Source organism: Puntigrus tetrazona, unplaced genomic scaffold, assembly GCF_018831695.1.
Source record: "Puntigrus tetrazona isolate hp1 unplaced genomic scaffold, ASM1883169v1 S000000456, whole genome shotgun sequence".
Taxonomy (NCBI): Eukaryota; Metazoa; Chordata; class Actinopteri; order Cypriniformes; family Cyprinidae; genus Puntigrus; species Puntigrus tetrazona.
In genome coordinates this window covers 1-18,274 of record NW_025048098.1, presented here as the reverse complement: position 1 = coordinate 18,274, position 18,274 = coordinate 1, and the positions used below count along the sequence as shown (strand labels likewise).

The window sequence follows — 18,274 nt, the reverse complement described above, 5'->3', positions numbered from 1 at the left end:
TTTTCTTCCTTGAGTATAAATTCATTATTTTGCTGTATCTTATTCCATGATGTATAAAATACGTTACTACGATGCTTAATATAGATTTTCTCCAAAGGTTAAAACAACCAACAAGCTAGCAAACGAACCAATCAACATTATCACAGTAGCGTTCTGAATTACGTCCGATTACAGAAGTAAACGCTGTTTGACTGTGACTGGAGCACTCTGTAGCCCGGCTCATGTAAGCCGACACTAAAGCCTCGCCGGAACAGATAAAGTGGATTTAAGAGTCTCGGAACACTGACTGTCGGTGATGTCACAGCGCAGGAGTCATCCATCAGAATCTCAAGACAGTTTTAGGTCGAAAAATTCCACCCTTGTGGAACGACGGCCTTTCCTTGACGGCATCCTGTCAGCTTTTTTTTAGGATAATCTTACGCTCTACAGACCCCAGAAAATTGCAAGGTTTATGCATGTCAGCTTGTTAGAGGCCTCTCGCAATTAGAAATGTACGAAGGTCATTGTGTTAGATGCAAAACGTGGCATGTGCAAATAAATGATAAAAGTGCTTTGCTCGCATCTAACGTGCGTGTGGCCCTGGTCCACAAAACGTTAGTGTCGTTTTTTGGGAAACTGAGATTCATACGTCACCTGAAAGCTGAATAAATGAGCTTTCCATTGATGTATTATGGTATATATTGTTTGTGAGGATAGGACAATCTGAAAATGTGAAATCTGAGGGTGCAAAAAATCGCCCTTAAAGTTAAGCATATTACTAACTGAAAAATAATGTTTTGATATATTTTTAACATTTTACAAAGTACCTCATGCATCATGAAGTTTACTTAATATCCTAATACTTTATCCTAAATGTATCGTTAGACCCATACAACTTAAGGCTTTGAGCTCCAGGTTCACATATATATGGTAACACATTAGTTCAGGGAAAACATATTCACTATTAAGAGTTGTTCTTAAATAAACTTCTAATTACTGCCTATTGATAGCAAGTATGGTTGTAGTAGTTATGCTTAGGTGTTGGGTAGGATATGGTCATGCTTTATAAGGACTACTAAACAGCCAATATGCTAACATGCACACTAGCACACTACTAGTTAATACTGTTCCTACATCTAACGTGTTACCATATATATTTTTATTTATTTAGCATCGTATGAGTTTGGCAATGTGTGTTGGCTTTCTGAGTTCTTCTTTACCTTCGCCTGCATTGTAAGCCAGTATTGCTCGGGTTCTCATCTGCTTGCCTTCGGCGGTTTTGCTGGAGCAGGTCTGGGAGCAGGTGGACCATTCGGTCCAGAGGCTGAGAGCGCAGTCTTTAGGGCAGGGAACCACACAGGGCACAGATGAAGGATAGACTTCATCCACACACATCTCCTTCTCCACCTCGATACCTGAAACACAAAACATTTGAGGGTTAAAAATGTGTTTCGGATTTAAGCATCATTTGCATTGTTTTTGTACACTCTGCAAAACCTACACGTTGATGCATTTAAAGTACGAGTTGATGAGAATTTGTGCAGAAATGTATGCTAAATTGTTAAACAGTATTTAAAAATAAAATACAGAGTCGTAGGGGGTCTTGACCAACATCCACTTACAAATTGATATTTTATGTAATAGTAACATCCGCTGTTTCGTTTGATGTCAGGAGTGGGTTACATACAGTACAGCAGACAGGTGAAGCTGATGTAATCTGTCAAGTGCAAGTCTGGGTCATAATTCATCTCAAATATCAAAAGAAGCAAGAAGGCAATACAATAAAGCCTATTTTTAAGACCTTTTTGCATGCATTAACTGCAACACAATTAGGTGCATTTTTTCTCATAATTCTTGCAATAAGATTATAACACAATAAAATCTTTATTTTAATACATTATTTTTACATGTTTACATGCACTATTAACAATATATTATAGATAATTACACGCAACTAACCCTTATCCTAACCTTAACACTACAGTAAGTACATGTAGCTAAAAATATTACTTAGTACTTTTGTGTATAATTGAAGAGTTAATTTGCAAAAACAGCTCAGTTTTTAACAAATCTTAGAAAGATGTTTTTCCGTTGTGCATTAAAATGAATCTTAATCGAACTACAGTCTTTGACTAGATAGAAACAGATAACGCAATCAAACAATAAAAACATAATACCATAATAACAAATACGATTTTTGAAAAGGTAAAAAAAGTTATCACATTTTGCAATAAACTCTTCTCTTACATGCAAAATAAAGAAAAAAATGCAAAAACAAAAGCATAATTTTTATTTGTTCATACACTAAGGCTCCCAAACACGTTTCTGGAGGCCTCCCCAAAAACTGCACATTTTGCATCTCTGCATGTCCGACACATCCATTTCAGGTAAGGATGCAAGATATAGGATTTTTATCATTTTGTCATTTTTTTCATGTATATAGCTTCTGCTTTAAATCAAACACACTTTGCTAATTTTATGACTCCAGTTACTGCTTTTAATTTAATCAGAAACACACGTAAATGTTAATGAACATTAGGACTTAATGCAGTGATCCAGAACAATCTTTCAGACAAACGTTTGTTGCAAGATTGAGCACTCACAGCACATGTGAGTTAATGTATTCCTCTTATCCATAAGACATATTGGCATAGGTTTTCAAAAGGCTGCTGCCGATTTTTAAATTGAAAGCCCATATTGGCCGATTCCGATATCAGTCCAATAATATCACGCATCCCATTTCAGGTCTCTACTAATGAGCTAATGATCTGAATCAGGTGTGTTTGGTTAAGGAGACATGGAAAACATGGGCTCTATCTGAAATCGCCCCCTATATAGGGCACTAAGTGGTGTCCGAAACCATAGTGGACGTTCTCAGGTGCACTTATCCAATCCCACAATGCACCACCAAAAAATCCCCATAATGCAGTGTGAGTGTCACGCGCCAAATGATTTCCCGTGTTTTGCCAGAAGATGGTGCCCGCAGCTGAATCCTTCATCCATTCATTTTACAAAGCACTCATTCAGGGAGTAACACAACACAAGTACAAATTCACTGTAAAATGATAATCAATATATATATTTGTTTGACTGGTTTATGCATAGTTCTGTGACAGAATTTAAGATAAGTCCTTTAATCTTGCTGCTTTGTGTGAACTGAATGAGTGGACTGCTGTAGGGAATAGTGAATGAGGGTATAGGGGGAGATTTTGGATACAGCCATGCAGTATTGGGGGGCCTCCAGGAACCCTAACCACTGCATTAAGGTATTATTTGTGATATTGTCTTTTAAAAATGTAAATATTAAATTAAATTGATATTGCATATATAAAATATGTAAGTAAACATTTAGTAAATATAAAACATAGTGTATATAATATCTAAAAAAATATTACTTTATATAAGAATATAAATAATGTGTCAATAAAGCCAATGAGAATCACCACTGAGAAATAAAGGAGCTACAAAAAACATCCAGATGCATTATGGTAATGAAAATGAGGGTGTAAAATGTTTTTAACTGTCATGAAAATAAATGTTGCAAAGCAAATTATGTTAATAGACCTAAAATTAGGCAACATTTTCTTTATGCAAAAATATGATTCAGCCAGACAAGCTTTTAACAGATTTCAAAGCACTCTGTTGTCCTATTTTGAAACGGCGCCATGCTAAAAACAGTAGAAAGCAATCGTACAGATGGTTCTGAAGGACAGGCAAAAACGTGCAATTGTTGCTGGCGTGTCCGTGTTTGGCAGAGTTCATTACCGCGCACAGCCTCTCTCGGGGGTTTTCATCACATCTTTTACTTTGAGCCAAATCTGATGAGTATCAGCTCGGTTTTGGCTTTAGCTCAGTGACACGCTGTGTAGAAAAAAAAAACACACACTCTCTTGCTTGAGCACTGAGCCACAAACACCCAATAAATATTTCCATCAAATACATGGACACTCCAGGTTTTCCTTGTAGTAGACAACGATACAATATTTACATCGATCTGTGTCAGAACCGTGGCCATTTGTGAAGCAATATTGTACGCGTCGCTCTCCGAGACACTCGGAGCGAAGCAGATGCCAAGTCTGGCTGTAAAAAAACAACTAGCAGATCAATTTTAATCAGCGCCTGATGAAATCAATCTGCCACAGCGTACGGCTACAGAGAGGCAGGTTATGGCGAGATAGGGGGCGTTCGATTGCTCACGCGGCAGATGCTAGAAAACATTATTGCACGTTATTATTATTTAATAGACGTCATATCACACGCACACGGCCACACAGCAGACTGTGAATGACGGCGGTCACGTGACAGAGGGATTTCTAGAAAACAGCAGATGTTTCCTTGTAGAGGCTGGGACTTAATGTGACAAAATTGCGAGAAATTCCACGAAGTTTCATCTGCAGTTTCTGGAAGCTTCCACTGTGATTAGCTTCAAACATCCATTACGGTCTTCAGATATTTTTAGACTGACAGGAAAACAAGCTCTTTTTACCAGCTTGCCTTGAAACTATAGGCTTGCAAGCTAAAAATGAACACTTCACAGGAAGAATTAATGAACCGGATAGTAAAGTTGGTAGACAAACTTCAAAGTTGGCTTGAGAGAGCCAGATCGGAAAGCTAGCAAACGTTTTAAAAGCTTGAAGTTTGAAAGTTTTTAGTTTGAAGGCTTAAAACTTAAAAATGGTTTTGAAGATTGGAGATGTTTTGAAAGCAACTGAACCTAGAAAAGCAGAACGCGGGGCTTTGTGGTTGCTAGGGCCGTTGTTAGGGTACCTGGGGTGGTTGCTAAGATTCACAGGGTGGTTGCTTGGGTGTCGCTATGTGGTTGCTAGGGCACCCATGATGATCACTAGGGTTATGCTATGCAGTTGCCAGGGTACCTGGGTGGTTGCTAAGCAGTTGCTAGGGTACCCAGTGTGGTTGCTAATGTGTTACAAGCATGTTGTTAGCATGATTAACAAATTACTAGCATGATTCTAGCATGACTAGCATGCTACTAACATGTTACTAGGTTGCATGTTTCTAGAATAATTAGCATGTTGCTAGTATGATTAGTCTGTTTAAACCAGGTAAAAGCAGCCTAGGATGGTTGTCTAGGTTGGTTTAAACTTGGTTGGTCTTTTAGCTGGTCTCCCATCTTGACCAGCTAAGACTAGCCTGACCAGCTAAAAAGTGGCCCAAAAAACACTTTAAACCACATTAAAACCAGCCAAAGCAGCCAACCTGCTTGAAATGGAAGAAGTTGATAGGATTTCTTATAGCAATAGACCAGTATGAAGCTCTGACCCCAGCTTGATGGTTGCAGCTTAAAAGCTCTATAGAAGGATTTCTAGAGGATTTCTTTAGAATTTCTCAAGCTTCAAACTTAATTAGCCACATTTTCCCATGATAGAAACACAGAACATTTCAAAGACACTAAATATTTAGAGTTATGTCTATTGCTTTGGTAATCAGTTACTGCAAATAAACCTGCTCATGAAAATAAAAGCACACAGTGACTCATTGGTTACCTCTGACATTATGAGAAATGTTTTCTTTGAGATCTCACGCATTTTTAGAAATGAAAATGGACAGTTTTTATTGTTTGTTCCCCGCATTTATGACTGTTACCCAGATCAGCTGCACAAAAATAAGGCAAGAAGCTGTCAACACGAGTGTTTAGCAGGACTAACAAGGTGTTTTAGATTTGAGAAACAGGGGTGTCAAGCTGTCAGAAGACTGTCAGAACGCTGTGACCCCGTGTCTGTCAAAACATCTCTCCGTTTGCTTTAGCATCCTGACACAGCAACACTTGCTCAATCAATGCTGTGAGCTCATCTGTTTACTCAGCCAATGTAAAACAGAGGAAAACCTGTTCGGAAACAGTCATTATTTCAAGTGGAGTCTCTGCTATGATGCATAAACTACATGACGACAGGATAAACTTTAAATAAGATGATGATTTATTTTTTACTAAACTTACAAAGTAGCATTTTTAAATTACGCTCAGTAATTTCTCTTTTTTCGAGTTGAACTTAACCTGTAGCTCAGTCCATTCCATTTGATTCAAACTGATCCGATTCAACTCATTCATAAAAAACAACTACGTCAAACTAATCTGACAGCACATTGTGAATTTCTTGACATAAAATAATAAAATACTAAACACTTAACAAAAATGACCTCTTAAAGACATTTTTAATTTAAGCTGATTTGACAATATAGACTATAGTTTAAAAGTTTGAGGTTAATTGAGATTGAGATAAATTCAATTAAAAAAAATATTAATATTTTACAAAAATGCTCTTCTTTTTTAATTTACATTCACAAAAAAAATCCAAAAACATTTATTGTATTTTCCACCAAAATATTAAACAGCCAGCTTTGACAATAAGGAAAAGTCTGCTTTAAATCAGCATATTACAAAAATCAGCACCGTTCGCAGGAATAAATTGCATATTACAATATGCTCATTTACTAAACAGTTACTTTAAATTGCAATAATATTTCACAACAATCCTCTTGCGTTTTTTAAGACTCTGCGAGCGTGGGAGATTTCTTTTAAAAACCGTACCACATTTTTTTTATAGCATGCAGTGTATTTTCATAAATAGCGCTGCAGAAAAGCACCTCATCAGCATGCTGCCGCCGAAGAGTCCGATTTGCAAAGTGCAAGTCTTTAGCCGGTCAAACATACAAGTGTCTCTCCAGGCACGGCTGAGATTGTCTTTATTGAGTAGCTGAGCTGTAGGAGGACACGATCACCATTAGCAGCGTGTTTACTCTCCTCTGCTCTCTGCAGCATTAACCCTGTAAAGAGCTCCAGCTGGGAGGGAAAACGTTCCGGACACACCAGCTGAGAGACGAGATACGGCTGCCCTGCGCCAGGATACTGTTTGAATTCCCAGAGGCTAATTACCAGATTCAAAATCAATCCTGCTTTTTAAAGACATCCGCCACAGAAGCCGTCAAGTGAGAATCCACTGGCTTGCTTTTGCACTATAATCATCTGGCAAGCTTCACACAAGAGATTATTATTATTTATTTTTTTGCGTTGTTTGGAAAAAGACCACATGCTCCAGTTACAGTATCCTTAAGCCCTATTTGGATCGGACTGGTTTTCCCCGAGGAGGTTTCACAGGCGTACGCGATCGTAATCCAGTTTAAACATGATTCAGGATGCATGTATTAACAGCATCAATACAGACATCTCATTCCCATCTGAATCAACAAATGATAGACGTCATATTTTAACAACTGTAACTCAAACGTTGTTTAGGTAAGTAATCTTAGTATGAATAGTGGTTTAATACGCAGAAAAAAGCAGCACAATTTACTGTAAAAATTTAATTTACTGTAAAAAAATACGGTAAAAGATGTTTTACTGAACTGAATTTTACAGTAAAAATAAAGATAAAATAAAATAAATACAAATTAAAATAAATACAATATTATTATAATGAATAAAATGAATAAACTACATAAAACAATTTTAAAAAAATTTAAAAATGATCAAATTTCAGAATAGAATAAAAAAAAAAATCCATAAAAATTAATTGTACTGATTGTCCTCATGCACATAACTGAAAAACTTAAATTAAAAAAAGATCAAATGTAAGGCTTCCATTCTGGATATGTCTATTTAGATTTTTTTACAATAAAAAATTTAAACGTAATTTATAATAGCTATGAAAATTACAGTAATGATCCCATTACATTTCTTATAGTTTTTACATTTAGTCATTTATCAGACGCTTTTATCCAAAGACTTACAAATCAGGGCAATGGAAGCAAAATCACAGAAGTGCTGTATAAGTGTCAGTTAGCTTAACGAAGTACACAAAGCAAAGTTTCGTTTTTTTTTGTTATAGAAAAAGGTTAGAGCAAGCTAGCGTTAGAGGCATTTTAAATTGTATAATAAATAAAAACAAAAGAAATAGATAGAGTGCAAAAACAACAGAGAAGCTAGGGTTTTTTTAAACAGTGTTTTTTTTACTTATTAATATTTTTTAAATTAATAATTAAAATAGAAAGCGCTAGAGTTAGAGGGTTAAATAAAGATGTATTTGATAATTAGGGAGCCAACTGTTTTTTCCAGGAGCCTTTTACAGTAACTTAAAATTGGAAAAATAATTTTATGTAAAGGCGTAAACCTGACATCTGCAAAAGCCAGCTGTGTTTACTACCTTCGCTGTTGACACAGCGGACCCGTGGAGTCTGTGTTCCCTCTCCACAGTCCATGTCTTCTTCTGGGATACACTCCTCCAGCTTGACCAGCTGCCAGCTAAAACAGCTGGGATCATCACACGGGATAGCCTCCACCAGATGAGGACAGCTCCCCTCTCCACCCGTGGGGTAATTAGTGATTGTGCGTCGTCTGAACTTGAAACCTGCAAATAAACAGGACACAAAAAGTCTCTTAGCTGTCTCTATAACACCTTTTTTAAGTCACAGTTAAAATGTCACTGGATTAAGACAAAATATCAATGTGACATTACTTTTGTCATTTTTTATGACATTTTACCCAATTACTTTTAACCAACTTGTCCAAAGGTGATTTTTGGTGGATGTGTGACCTTTCATTAAATTGATTTTTTTTTTTTTTTTTTTTGGATTGGATCTTACACAACTTTCCACATGTCCAATTCACATTTCAGTCTAAAAGAAAAGCAAAGCAAAGTTAATAAAATAAATAAATAAATAAATAAATGAACAAAAAATATTTTGGGGACTTATTTTTATTATAATTAAGCAATTATAAAGCAATAAATTTAATAGTTTTTCATATATATTATATATATATATATATATATATATATATATATATATATATATATATATATATATAATTTTTTTTAACAAAAGCTATTTTTAGAACCTTTTCAGTGTACATTATGACTTATTTTTATTATAATTAAGCAAATGTAAAGCAATAAAAGGTCAGTTGTGTCCAATAGACTAGGTCTAGTACACACAAAAAGTACACACACACACATACGTATATATATATATAATTATAATAATAATTCATTAATTATAGAAATGTGTTAGAATGCAAATGTGTTTAACTACAATTAAAAGATTAGTTAAAGGTTAGTTAAAAGATAAGACCAATTAGTTCTATATAATCAATGCACAGTAGAGAAATATTAAGACATGTTTAATATATGACTTCTGCTGATATAATTATATAAGATATTAGTTCAATCGTAAAGAAATATTCTATTCTGTCTGTAAAATAGCTCTGTGCCTCAGTAGAATACTGCGTCTCAGTATTTGACACTTCCTGTTCAGTGAATTTATTATTGGTATCAGCAATGTTTACCTTTCTTCACAACCCGTTCATCGCAATTCTCAAAGGTACAGGGCCCCCAGGCGCCCCACGGGGACACTTCACACTCCACAGGGCACGGGATGTGACACAGCTGCGTGGTGCTCGGAGTCGTTCCCTTGCACAGCCTAACGTCTACGGGTTGTGATGCTACAACACAAACACACGCATTAAAACACTGCAGCAAGACTCCCGCACGAGCACTACGCTCAACGGACAATTAGCTTCATAAAACTGCAGGAAACAACAAATGACAACATTAAACACGCTCTGAAGAATCCTGATTCCCTCGCGCATCGCGGCAAAGGAAAACCAGGAGAAAACCGGAATCTCCAGAGATTTCAGCATGATTTGAATGCACACGATGTTATCAATAAATCTAAAACACAGCATATAATGAACATGTAAATGATGATGAAGTTAAACAAATGTAAAAATGAAATTAGGCAAATATATATATATATATATATATATAAAAAAAGACGGTGAAATGTCACTCAATGACAATGTCTTTCTGGCTCTCACCCCTTTATATATTTAATGTCTATTATTTCAATTTGTATTATATATCATTAGATAGCCAAATAAATTAGAATTTATATCATTTCAAAATGAATTTAAGGCAAAACCATGGAGTTTCATGTACTGGTCAATTTTGAGAATTTGAAAAATATTATATTAGAATAAAAATTTTTCTGGGACGTTTTTATAATGTTTTCAGTAGTACATGTACATGTACATATTTATATCTATATTTATATATATATATATATATATATATATATATATATATATATATATATATATATTTTTTTTTTTTTTTTTTTTTTTTACTGCAATTTACCTGCCAATTTTATTTGCAATACCTATGTTTTAAAAAATATATTTTTTTTTTTTTCTGTACAAAGCCACAAATCTCCACTTAAGTATCACTTATTCCTAACAGCATGATGAAAAAAGTATTTTAATATGGCTATTGAGTAAAAAAACGTTGTAAATAAATAAAATTAAATTAAATAGATAGACAGACAGACAGACAGACAGACAGATAAACAGATAAATAGATAGATAGATAGATAGATAGATAGATAGATAGATAGATAGATAGATAGATAGATAGATAGATAGATAGACAGTTTGTCAGAGAACTAGTCCTGAGATGACTGTAGAAAAGCAGTCTATGGATCCTGTTTGGGACCTATTATATGTGAAACTGAAATCTTTTTTTTCTCAACTATAAAACAGAAATTCGAAAACACAAACAAAAGCGGTGCATTAATGTTTTAACACAGGATTTGGCTGTCGGCTTGATGGGTGACAGGTGACATGACTGCTGCATTTACATCAAAGCCAGGTAAACTCTTCTTGTGGAGCTCTCCATGCTGATATGTGGTGAGTTCTGCTCTCTAGAGATTTCCAAAACAAAATGCTCTCCACGCGCACAGACCGTCAACTAAAAAGTAGGAGAAGACTGACTGCACCACAGACCATTAAAAAACATAATAATTGATTGAACCCTGGAAATGGGCACGGGGAATGACAGTTCACCTCGTTCAACGCTTCTGGCACCGCATGTTCCCCAAATTAATGGAGAGACAGATTTCAGCATAATGCAGCATCATCTAAGTTAACATAACACAGCACAGGTTGTCCTTGTTTACCTGCCAGATGGTCCAGACCTTCTGCGCAAACTTTCTGTCTAAATCAAAGTTTGCGGTCTGTGCCTGCTTTGACAAACCCAGGCGGACAGGCTTAGCTTCAAGCATGAGGATGATTTGGTGCTCAGAAGCTGCTTGAAAACAGATGAGAAAACTAAGGTGGCCCTGATATTTATTAACACACTCTACCTGACAAAACGTAGGGTTTTTTTGTGATGTTTTTTTTAAGAATGTGTGCTCATAAAAGCAGAATTTTAAAAGAAACCTGAAATTCGGGGTGGATGAATAGAACGTTGTGAGGCAAAGCATTTATTTGAAAATGTCTCTACCGTCATATTTTGATCGATTTGCTCCATGTTACAGTGTCCATGAAGGCAAAAGGGCCTGCTTTAAAAGACCCTTATAAAACAAAGGCAAACAAAATGCTGCCTTATTTCTTTTGAGCGAGAGTGTACAGTATGGAGCTGTCAGAATGACTGTCATTGTCAATCAATCTCTGTCAGTTGTCTAGTGCTCAGAGGAGAGTGTTGACTAAAGCACAGAGTGTTGCATCAGTATGTACTCTTCTAATGAGCTCTCCATGGACGTAAACACTTACAAAAATACACAGAGTAAACAGACTAAGCAAACAAAATATGTAAACATGCTTTAGGCAAAGAGATTTGATCAAACAAAGACCAATGCGTCAGATATAAAAAGGAATGGAAAGAAAGTCAAATTAAATTAAATAATACAAAATGATAGAATTAATTGCAATTAAATTAAAAGTAACATTAAATATATTAAATATAATTAATAAAATAGAATTCTAATTATTACATTCAAAGTAATGCTCAAATATATATATATATATATATATATATATATATATATATATATATATATATATATATATATATATATATATATATGTAAAATAAGTTGTAATATAGCAAATGTCAGTGTATTTACACTGAGTTGAAAAAATACCCCAAATATTGTTTAAGAGGTTGAACATCTTACCTGAGATCTCATAGCTGATGGACAGGAGGAGGGACACTAGGCATCTGGCTGTTTGAGGACTGACCTTCTACAAAACACACAAACTACTGCTAATAAACATCATTCAAGGGGAAAACACGAACACAATCACTATGAGCTCTATACTGTGACTACTTCCAGAATATTACAGCTTTAAAGGGGTAACGCGAAGGCATAAGCTGGTTAGCTCGAACTATCCTGAGCTGTGACGTCCAAAGCAACAGGCAAAGGGAAAATATAACCATTTAACCTTTTAGTTGTCCTTTTAGAGTCCTTCAGAAAATACAATGATAGCCATTTTAAGCACAATGCACAGTCATATTTGATATAAAATCATTTTCGTCCATTCTGATGGATTGGGTGGTAAATTTCCCGCCATGCACTTCTACCTTTCAGAAAAACTCTCGTTTCTGTCCTTAAACTCTTACTCATACCTCTCTCAGTCTACATTCACATTTTATTTTCTACATTTTCTTTACCAAATGCAATAGGCAAGACAACTTATTTCTATATCTGTCAAAACAACACAAAGCCTTCTGAATTATCTGTCAATGTTTTTACAATTCGGTAAGTGACAGAAAAATGTTCGGTTAATGCAAGCTCTAGTTATGTCATTTACCAGCAGGGCCAAACCGCTCATGATAACCAGCCAAACCCATTGGTTTGTAATGTCATAAATGAATCACATCTGTCACATTCGGTTCCCCTATAAAGCAGTCATTTTTTCATAGTAGACTCCAAATATAGCTCTGTCCAATCGAATGTCACGGCAGTTTATTCAGCGTACATTGCCTCCATTGACTTTCATTCAGACAGTAATGTGATAATGCGAGGTATAAGCTGGTTAGCTTTTACTTGTGCCCAGATCTAAGACAGTCAAAAGCCGCAGGATTCCTCCTACACTCTCAAATTCAAAGCTTCTTCAATGGATTTTTGCAGCACTTCGGCTAAGAACTCTCTTCTCATCAAGAATCATTTTCATTTTTCAGCATCATATGGAACTCAAGGATTCTCATATGGCATTACATTCAACTCAAGATTCTCTTACAGCATCACATGGTCTTTTGCAATTATTTTTCAATCAGAATTAAATGGAAATGTAAAAAAAACATCAATCTTAAGGCATTACATGGAGCTTATACAGAGTGTCTTATGGAATGAAATAGAGATTCACTTATGAAATAGTCATAGAGTCATGAAATATACAGTAGAAAGATTCATTATATAGATCCACTCCTTACAGAACTTGATTTTTTTTTTTCTGCAAAATCAAACCTACGAACCTATAAAGATTCAATTATGCATCATATAGATTTATCAATTTAATATTTATAATATTAAGCCAAATTTAGCTTAAAGATTCACATGCAATGGAATATATAAAGACTGTCTTAGGAAATCAAATACAATTTATAAAGGTGACTTTACTTATATTACTTTGGGACACTTTTATGGAAATTACAAAAATTCTATTTTAGAATCAAATAGAAATGCAAAGATTTACTTATGACATATGAAACAACTCTTTTAGAATTGCATAGAAATTGCTTATGTCATCAGAGTCTCTTTTGAAATGAAATGGAAATCATAAGGATTTTGTTACGGCTTTATAGGAAACCTAGAAAGATTATTTTTTGGAGCAAATGGAACATTCAGATTTGTTAATGACATCATATTGAATGTTTAAGAGTTCCTTTATGGAGTCAAATGGGAAGTTCTCCTATGCCATCAAATCCTTTCGAAACACTCGGTTTTAAGACAGTGAAGCCACCTGTGGGAAATATCGTTCTGTTTGTGCTGTGAGTGCAGTGTTGTGTTCTTGGAAAGAAATGTAAATGAGCATCACTTCCAGATAGATTTGATGAAAGTTTCATCACATCAAAGAATCTTGAAGCTGACAACATCCTCCCAGGGCGAGAACATCACGACTCCATCAGTCGACTAACGCTCCAGCACATTTTCCCTTTAACTTTCTGCACCGTCTGCGTTCATGTATCTGCTGTCGGTGGAGCAGATTACCCCCCAGTGAAGCGAGGCGTCTCCTGCACCGCGCTGATAAGGACACAGATTTCCCAGCATACGCAGCTCCACCAGTGGCCTGTTCTAATAGAGCTTCTTTAACTGGAGCTTTTCATGCAGTCAGCGCTCATCTGCTCTAATGTACGGAGACATGTGCGTTGACGATAAGTTTCAATGTGCTCTTCTACAGTTCTGAGCATCAAAAGAGGGAGCAGGAGGGAGAAAGATTTAAAAAAAGGTATTTTCTACTGAAGACGGGTGGGCCATTAATCGAGAGATGTGTGTGTGGAGCATGCAAAGAAATGCTGATGCAATATATACAGTCAAGTAAGAAATTTACACACACATGTAGGTGGGAGGTGGACAAAGAAAGCAAGGAAAGAAGAAAAGCATGATGGACAGATCCATGTTTTCTAGGATTTACATCTGAGAGGTACAAAAAATTGTTTGCTAAGCAACACATAAATCACAAAATGTCATTTTATTATAACAGATACTTTGCAATAAATAAATTATTTATTCAGTGTTTTTACTAAATAAAGTGTTTTCAGTTTCAGCATCATAAGGAACTGTGTGACTCTTCTTAAACTTGAGGTTTCTTATGCATTCCTGAAAAATTGATCATGGCATTTTAAAGAACAAATAAAGATTTGTTTACAGAATCAGTTGGAACTAATGACGATTTGCTACACGTGAAATATAAATATTCTCTTATGGAACCAAATGGAACTTACAAAGAAAGATTCTCTTAAATCACCTTCATTTTTACTTATCTAATTTTATGAAACTTATGGCATCATTTGAAACTCAAGGATTGTCTTATGGAATCATGTATCAATTATTCACTTATACATTTTTCTTATGAAAACAACTTAAACTTAAAAAGATTCGCTTATGGCATTATACAAAACTTATAAAGATTCAAATATGGCATCACACGAAGCATGAAGATGAAACAGAAGAATCTCTTAAAGAATCATACGAAACTTATAAAGATTCGGAGGAGTGAATCTGTATTTATCACAGCTCGGGATAGTCATAAAGGGTTTGAGGCAACACATTTTTGTTGCGCTACCAGCCTATTGTGTATTTGTTCAGGTGACTTGCTCAACAGCAACAATAAAAGCATGTCCAGGATTGGTAGAACTATCTGTTTACTATACACTGGGAGTAAAAATACCTCTGCACACTGTCAAGCAGATAGCTGTACCTTGTTTGTCTTTGTTGTTATTGATGTAGCTGAGGAGTTCTGCGTTGGCCTGAACGCAGTACACTTCTCTGCTCTGAACACCTCCGCCACACAAACCCGTCTGATTCCCACGCCGCCGGTCCTGCTGGCTGAGCAGCGCGTCAACACGACACTCGCTTCCATTCGGTGCTCCGCCAGGCATAACTGAAATTAACATGAAACACTGGCAATTATGTTCTGAACCTGCGCTTTGGATCAAGCATCCTGTTGTAATAAATCTTTCCGAACATTTACAGCGCCATTCCATTTGGATTGTGTGTCACTGTCATGTACATTCGCTTTACACATGATAAACGAGAGTATTCCAATAAACGTTTAAATGAATGCGCTGTAAACGGACAAACAGCAAAAGGATCTTGGAAAATGTAATGACAGTTGTCTCAAATCTCAAGACAAATGTTTCTAGTCCAAAAAACCTTAATGTCCTTAAATGCATTTCAATTCTACTTAAAACTGCCATGCAAATAGCTATTCAGTAGCCTGTTTACCTAAAAATGCAGGAATTTAATTGGAAAATAAAAGGATTTTGACTGCCATACAACTCGATGGATGGATGGATGGATGGATGGATGGATGGATGGATGGATGGATGAATTGATGGATGGATGGATGAATGGGTGGATGAGTGGATGGGTGGCTGGGAAGGCAGATAAGTAGTGGAATGGGAGGATAAAATATAGGTGGATGGATAGGTGATGGATTAGTAGATAGATATGTAAGTGGGTAGGTATGTGGATGGGTGGATGGATGGATGGATCAACAGGATGGATCGATCGACGGATCGATCAATCGACGGATGCATCGATGGATGGATCGATGGATCGATCAATAGATGGATGGATGCATTGATTGATGAATGGATTGAGAGGTAGGTAGGTAGGTAGATTTGTCAGTGGGTAGTTAGGTTGTTGAATGGATGTATAAACGGGTGAATCTGTCAGTAGATAGGAAGGTAGATAAGTACAGGTGGATAGGTAGGTTGGTGAATGGATGTATATAATGGGTAGGTGGATGGATGGATGGATAGGTCTCTTAAACCTTAAGACATATTTGATTACTGGGGTCTTTTATAGTCTAAAAGACTTGAGAATCTTTATCCAACCCCATTTAATCCTATTTCTGTCTAGGAAAAATTGCAATATTAAAGAGATGTCATTTGTGATTTCTCTTTCCCACTTTCCCTATAGTGCGAAACAGAATTGCAAAAATCCATTATCTTCTCGAGCTGCCTGTTCACAGTACGTGGGAGACTCAGAGAGCATTGTGTGGCCTGTGACGGCGTGCCAGAGTGGACCATCTGTGAGAGAACGAGATTAGAGCAGCGTCACCGAGCTCTTAAGATCACTTCCATTTGTCAGTGCATCTCTCTTGGCTCGGGAGCACAGAGCAGCCCGATCCATCTCACCCCGTCTCCATATGCTCATGTGCTGACTCTCACTGGCACCACCGCTCACGCAGAGCAGGGGTCAAGCGGCTCCCAGCAGGGCCTCCCGCTCCACGCCGGCGTTTCTCCACGAACGCACTACAGTTCGTCACGCTGAGACTGACTTCTGTGCATTTTTTTTTCGTGCTTGTTTCATGTACATGCCTACAGGATAGGAAAATCCCAAATGAGATCTTGTTAACATCTCAATTGCTTCTCCTTGACAGCAGAAGATTAAATCGATCGTGAATTAGCTTAGAGTGTTTCTCGATTAAACACTTCTCCTGCTGCATGTGTCTCTTCTAGAGATTCAGAGGAGATCTCAACAATGTCTCCATTTCAGCTCTGATTTGACTAGATAACGGTGAGAGATTGCAATGTGAATTCAAATGCTATCAGACGATATGGTTGCGTTTTAAACCTAGGTTGGAAATAAATTGTGATAATTCTGCAGCAGTATTGTTTTTGTATCACTAAAACGCTATAGTTTTGCTAAAAATATTCAATTCGTATTTTTAGAATTGTAATCACTTGGCTGAATATTTATATAATTGTTTATAAAAATAGCTATATATATAATTTAGGTAAAAACAACAACAACTGAAATGAAAAACTGTATGTGTATGTATATATATATAAATATAAATATAAATAATTTTTTTTTTTTTTTTTGCATTTATTTAGCAGTTTATCATTTCAGTTTTTTTTTTTTTTTTTTTTACCTGAATTGTTTCAAATAATGTTTTACTTTTAGTCTTACATAAAATAAAAACTAACAAAAAGATAAACAAACTAGAAAATAAATAAATGTTATTTTAAGATTTTTATTTGCTTAGTTTACATTTATTTAACATTAACGGTTAACGTTAACATAAAATTATGGTTTCAGTTTTATTAAACTATGACAATTCTAGTCTACAGAAAGACGTGTTGCTTTTTGCATACTTTGAATGGCCCCAGAAAGCATTTTTTCAGTTTTATCCAAAACAGATAAACCAGAATCTGGCAATATATATTTTGTTGGCTTTTGCAGGTAATGTGTCAGTTTGGAAATTTGAATGTTGAGTGAGTTTAATGCATTATCATTTTTGAAAATAATGTGTATACGCGACATTAGCAACATGAATTTTCTAAATCAACAATTTTGTTTCTACATGTCTTTGAGTTCTTTTATCATGACTAATATTAACAGTTTTATGTCACATCAATAATGCAATGCTGTACCAGGTGCACTAAAGAGCAAGTTTGCTACATCAGAACTGTACTTTTACCGTATGTCAGAAAATGTCTCATCTGCTCTGATTTCTTTGAAGAAGAAATATCTGAGATAGTTGAAATGACAGGCTTACTAGGAACCACATTATATCATTTGAGTTACACGAAAGAGCAACTTCTGAGCAACAATGTTTCCTCTAGGTTGACACATAATGAGATGACAAGATGACATCAATTTGTTGGCACACGTCTCATAATATTATCACTCCAATAATGTGATGCATTTTCACGCTCAAACCATGAAAAAATGAAAACCTTTGATCAAAATAGAGATAATACTGGCTGGCATTTCTAAATAAGAAAGTGCTATAGCTGCAATTCAAAAGCACTCAATCAAACTGACTATG

General features: G+C 35.7%; 1 protein-coding gene across 1 annotated transcript in view; it reads right to left on the bottom strand.

Moving 5' to 3' along the window:
- The window catches only part of LOC122333971 (thrombospondin type-1 domain-containing protein 7A-like), a 63,486-nt gene extending 48,015 nt beyond the window's left edge, over nucleotides 1-15,471 (bottom strand). The window contains 6 exon segments of the mRNA XM_043231831.1: nucleotides 1,200-1,394; nucleotides 8,139-8,342; nucleotides 9,278-9,433; nucleotides 15,191-15,347; nucleotides 15,349-15,373; nucleotides 15,464-15,471. Of these exon segments, the coding sequence (XP_043087766.1) occupies nucleotides 1,200-1,394; nucleotides 8,139-8,342; nucleotides 9,278-9,433; nucleotides 15,191-15,347; nucleotides 15,349-15,373; nucleotides 15,464-15,471 (745 nt within the window).
- Nucleotides 15,472-18,274: the final 2,803 nt, after the last annotated feature.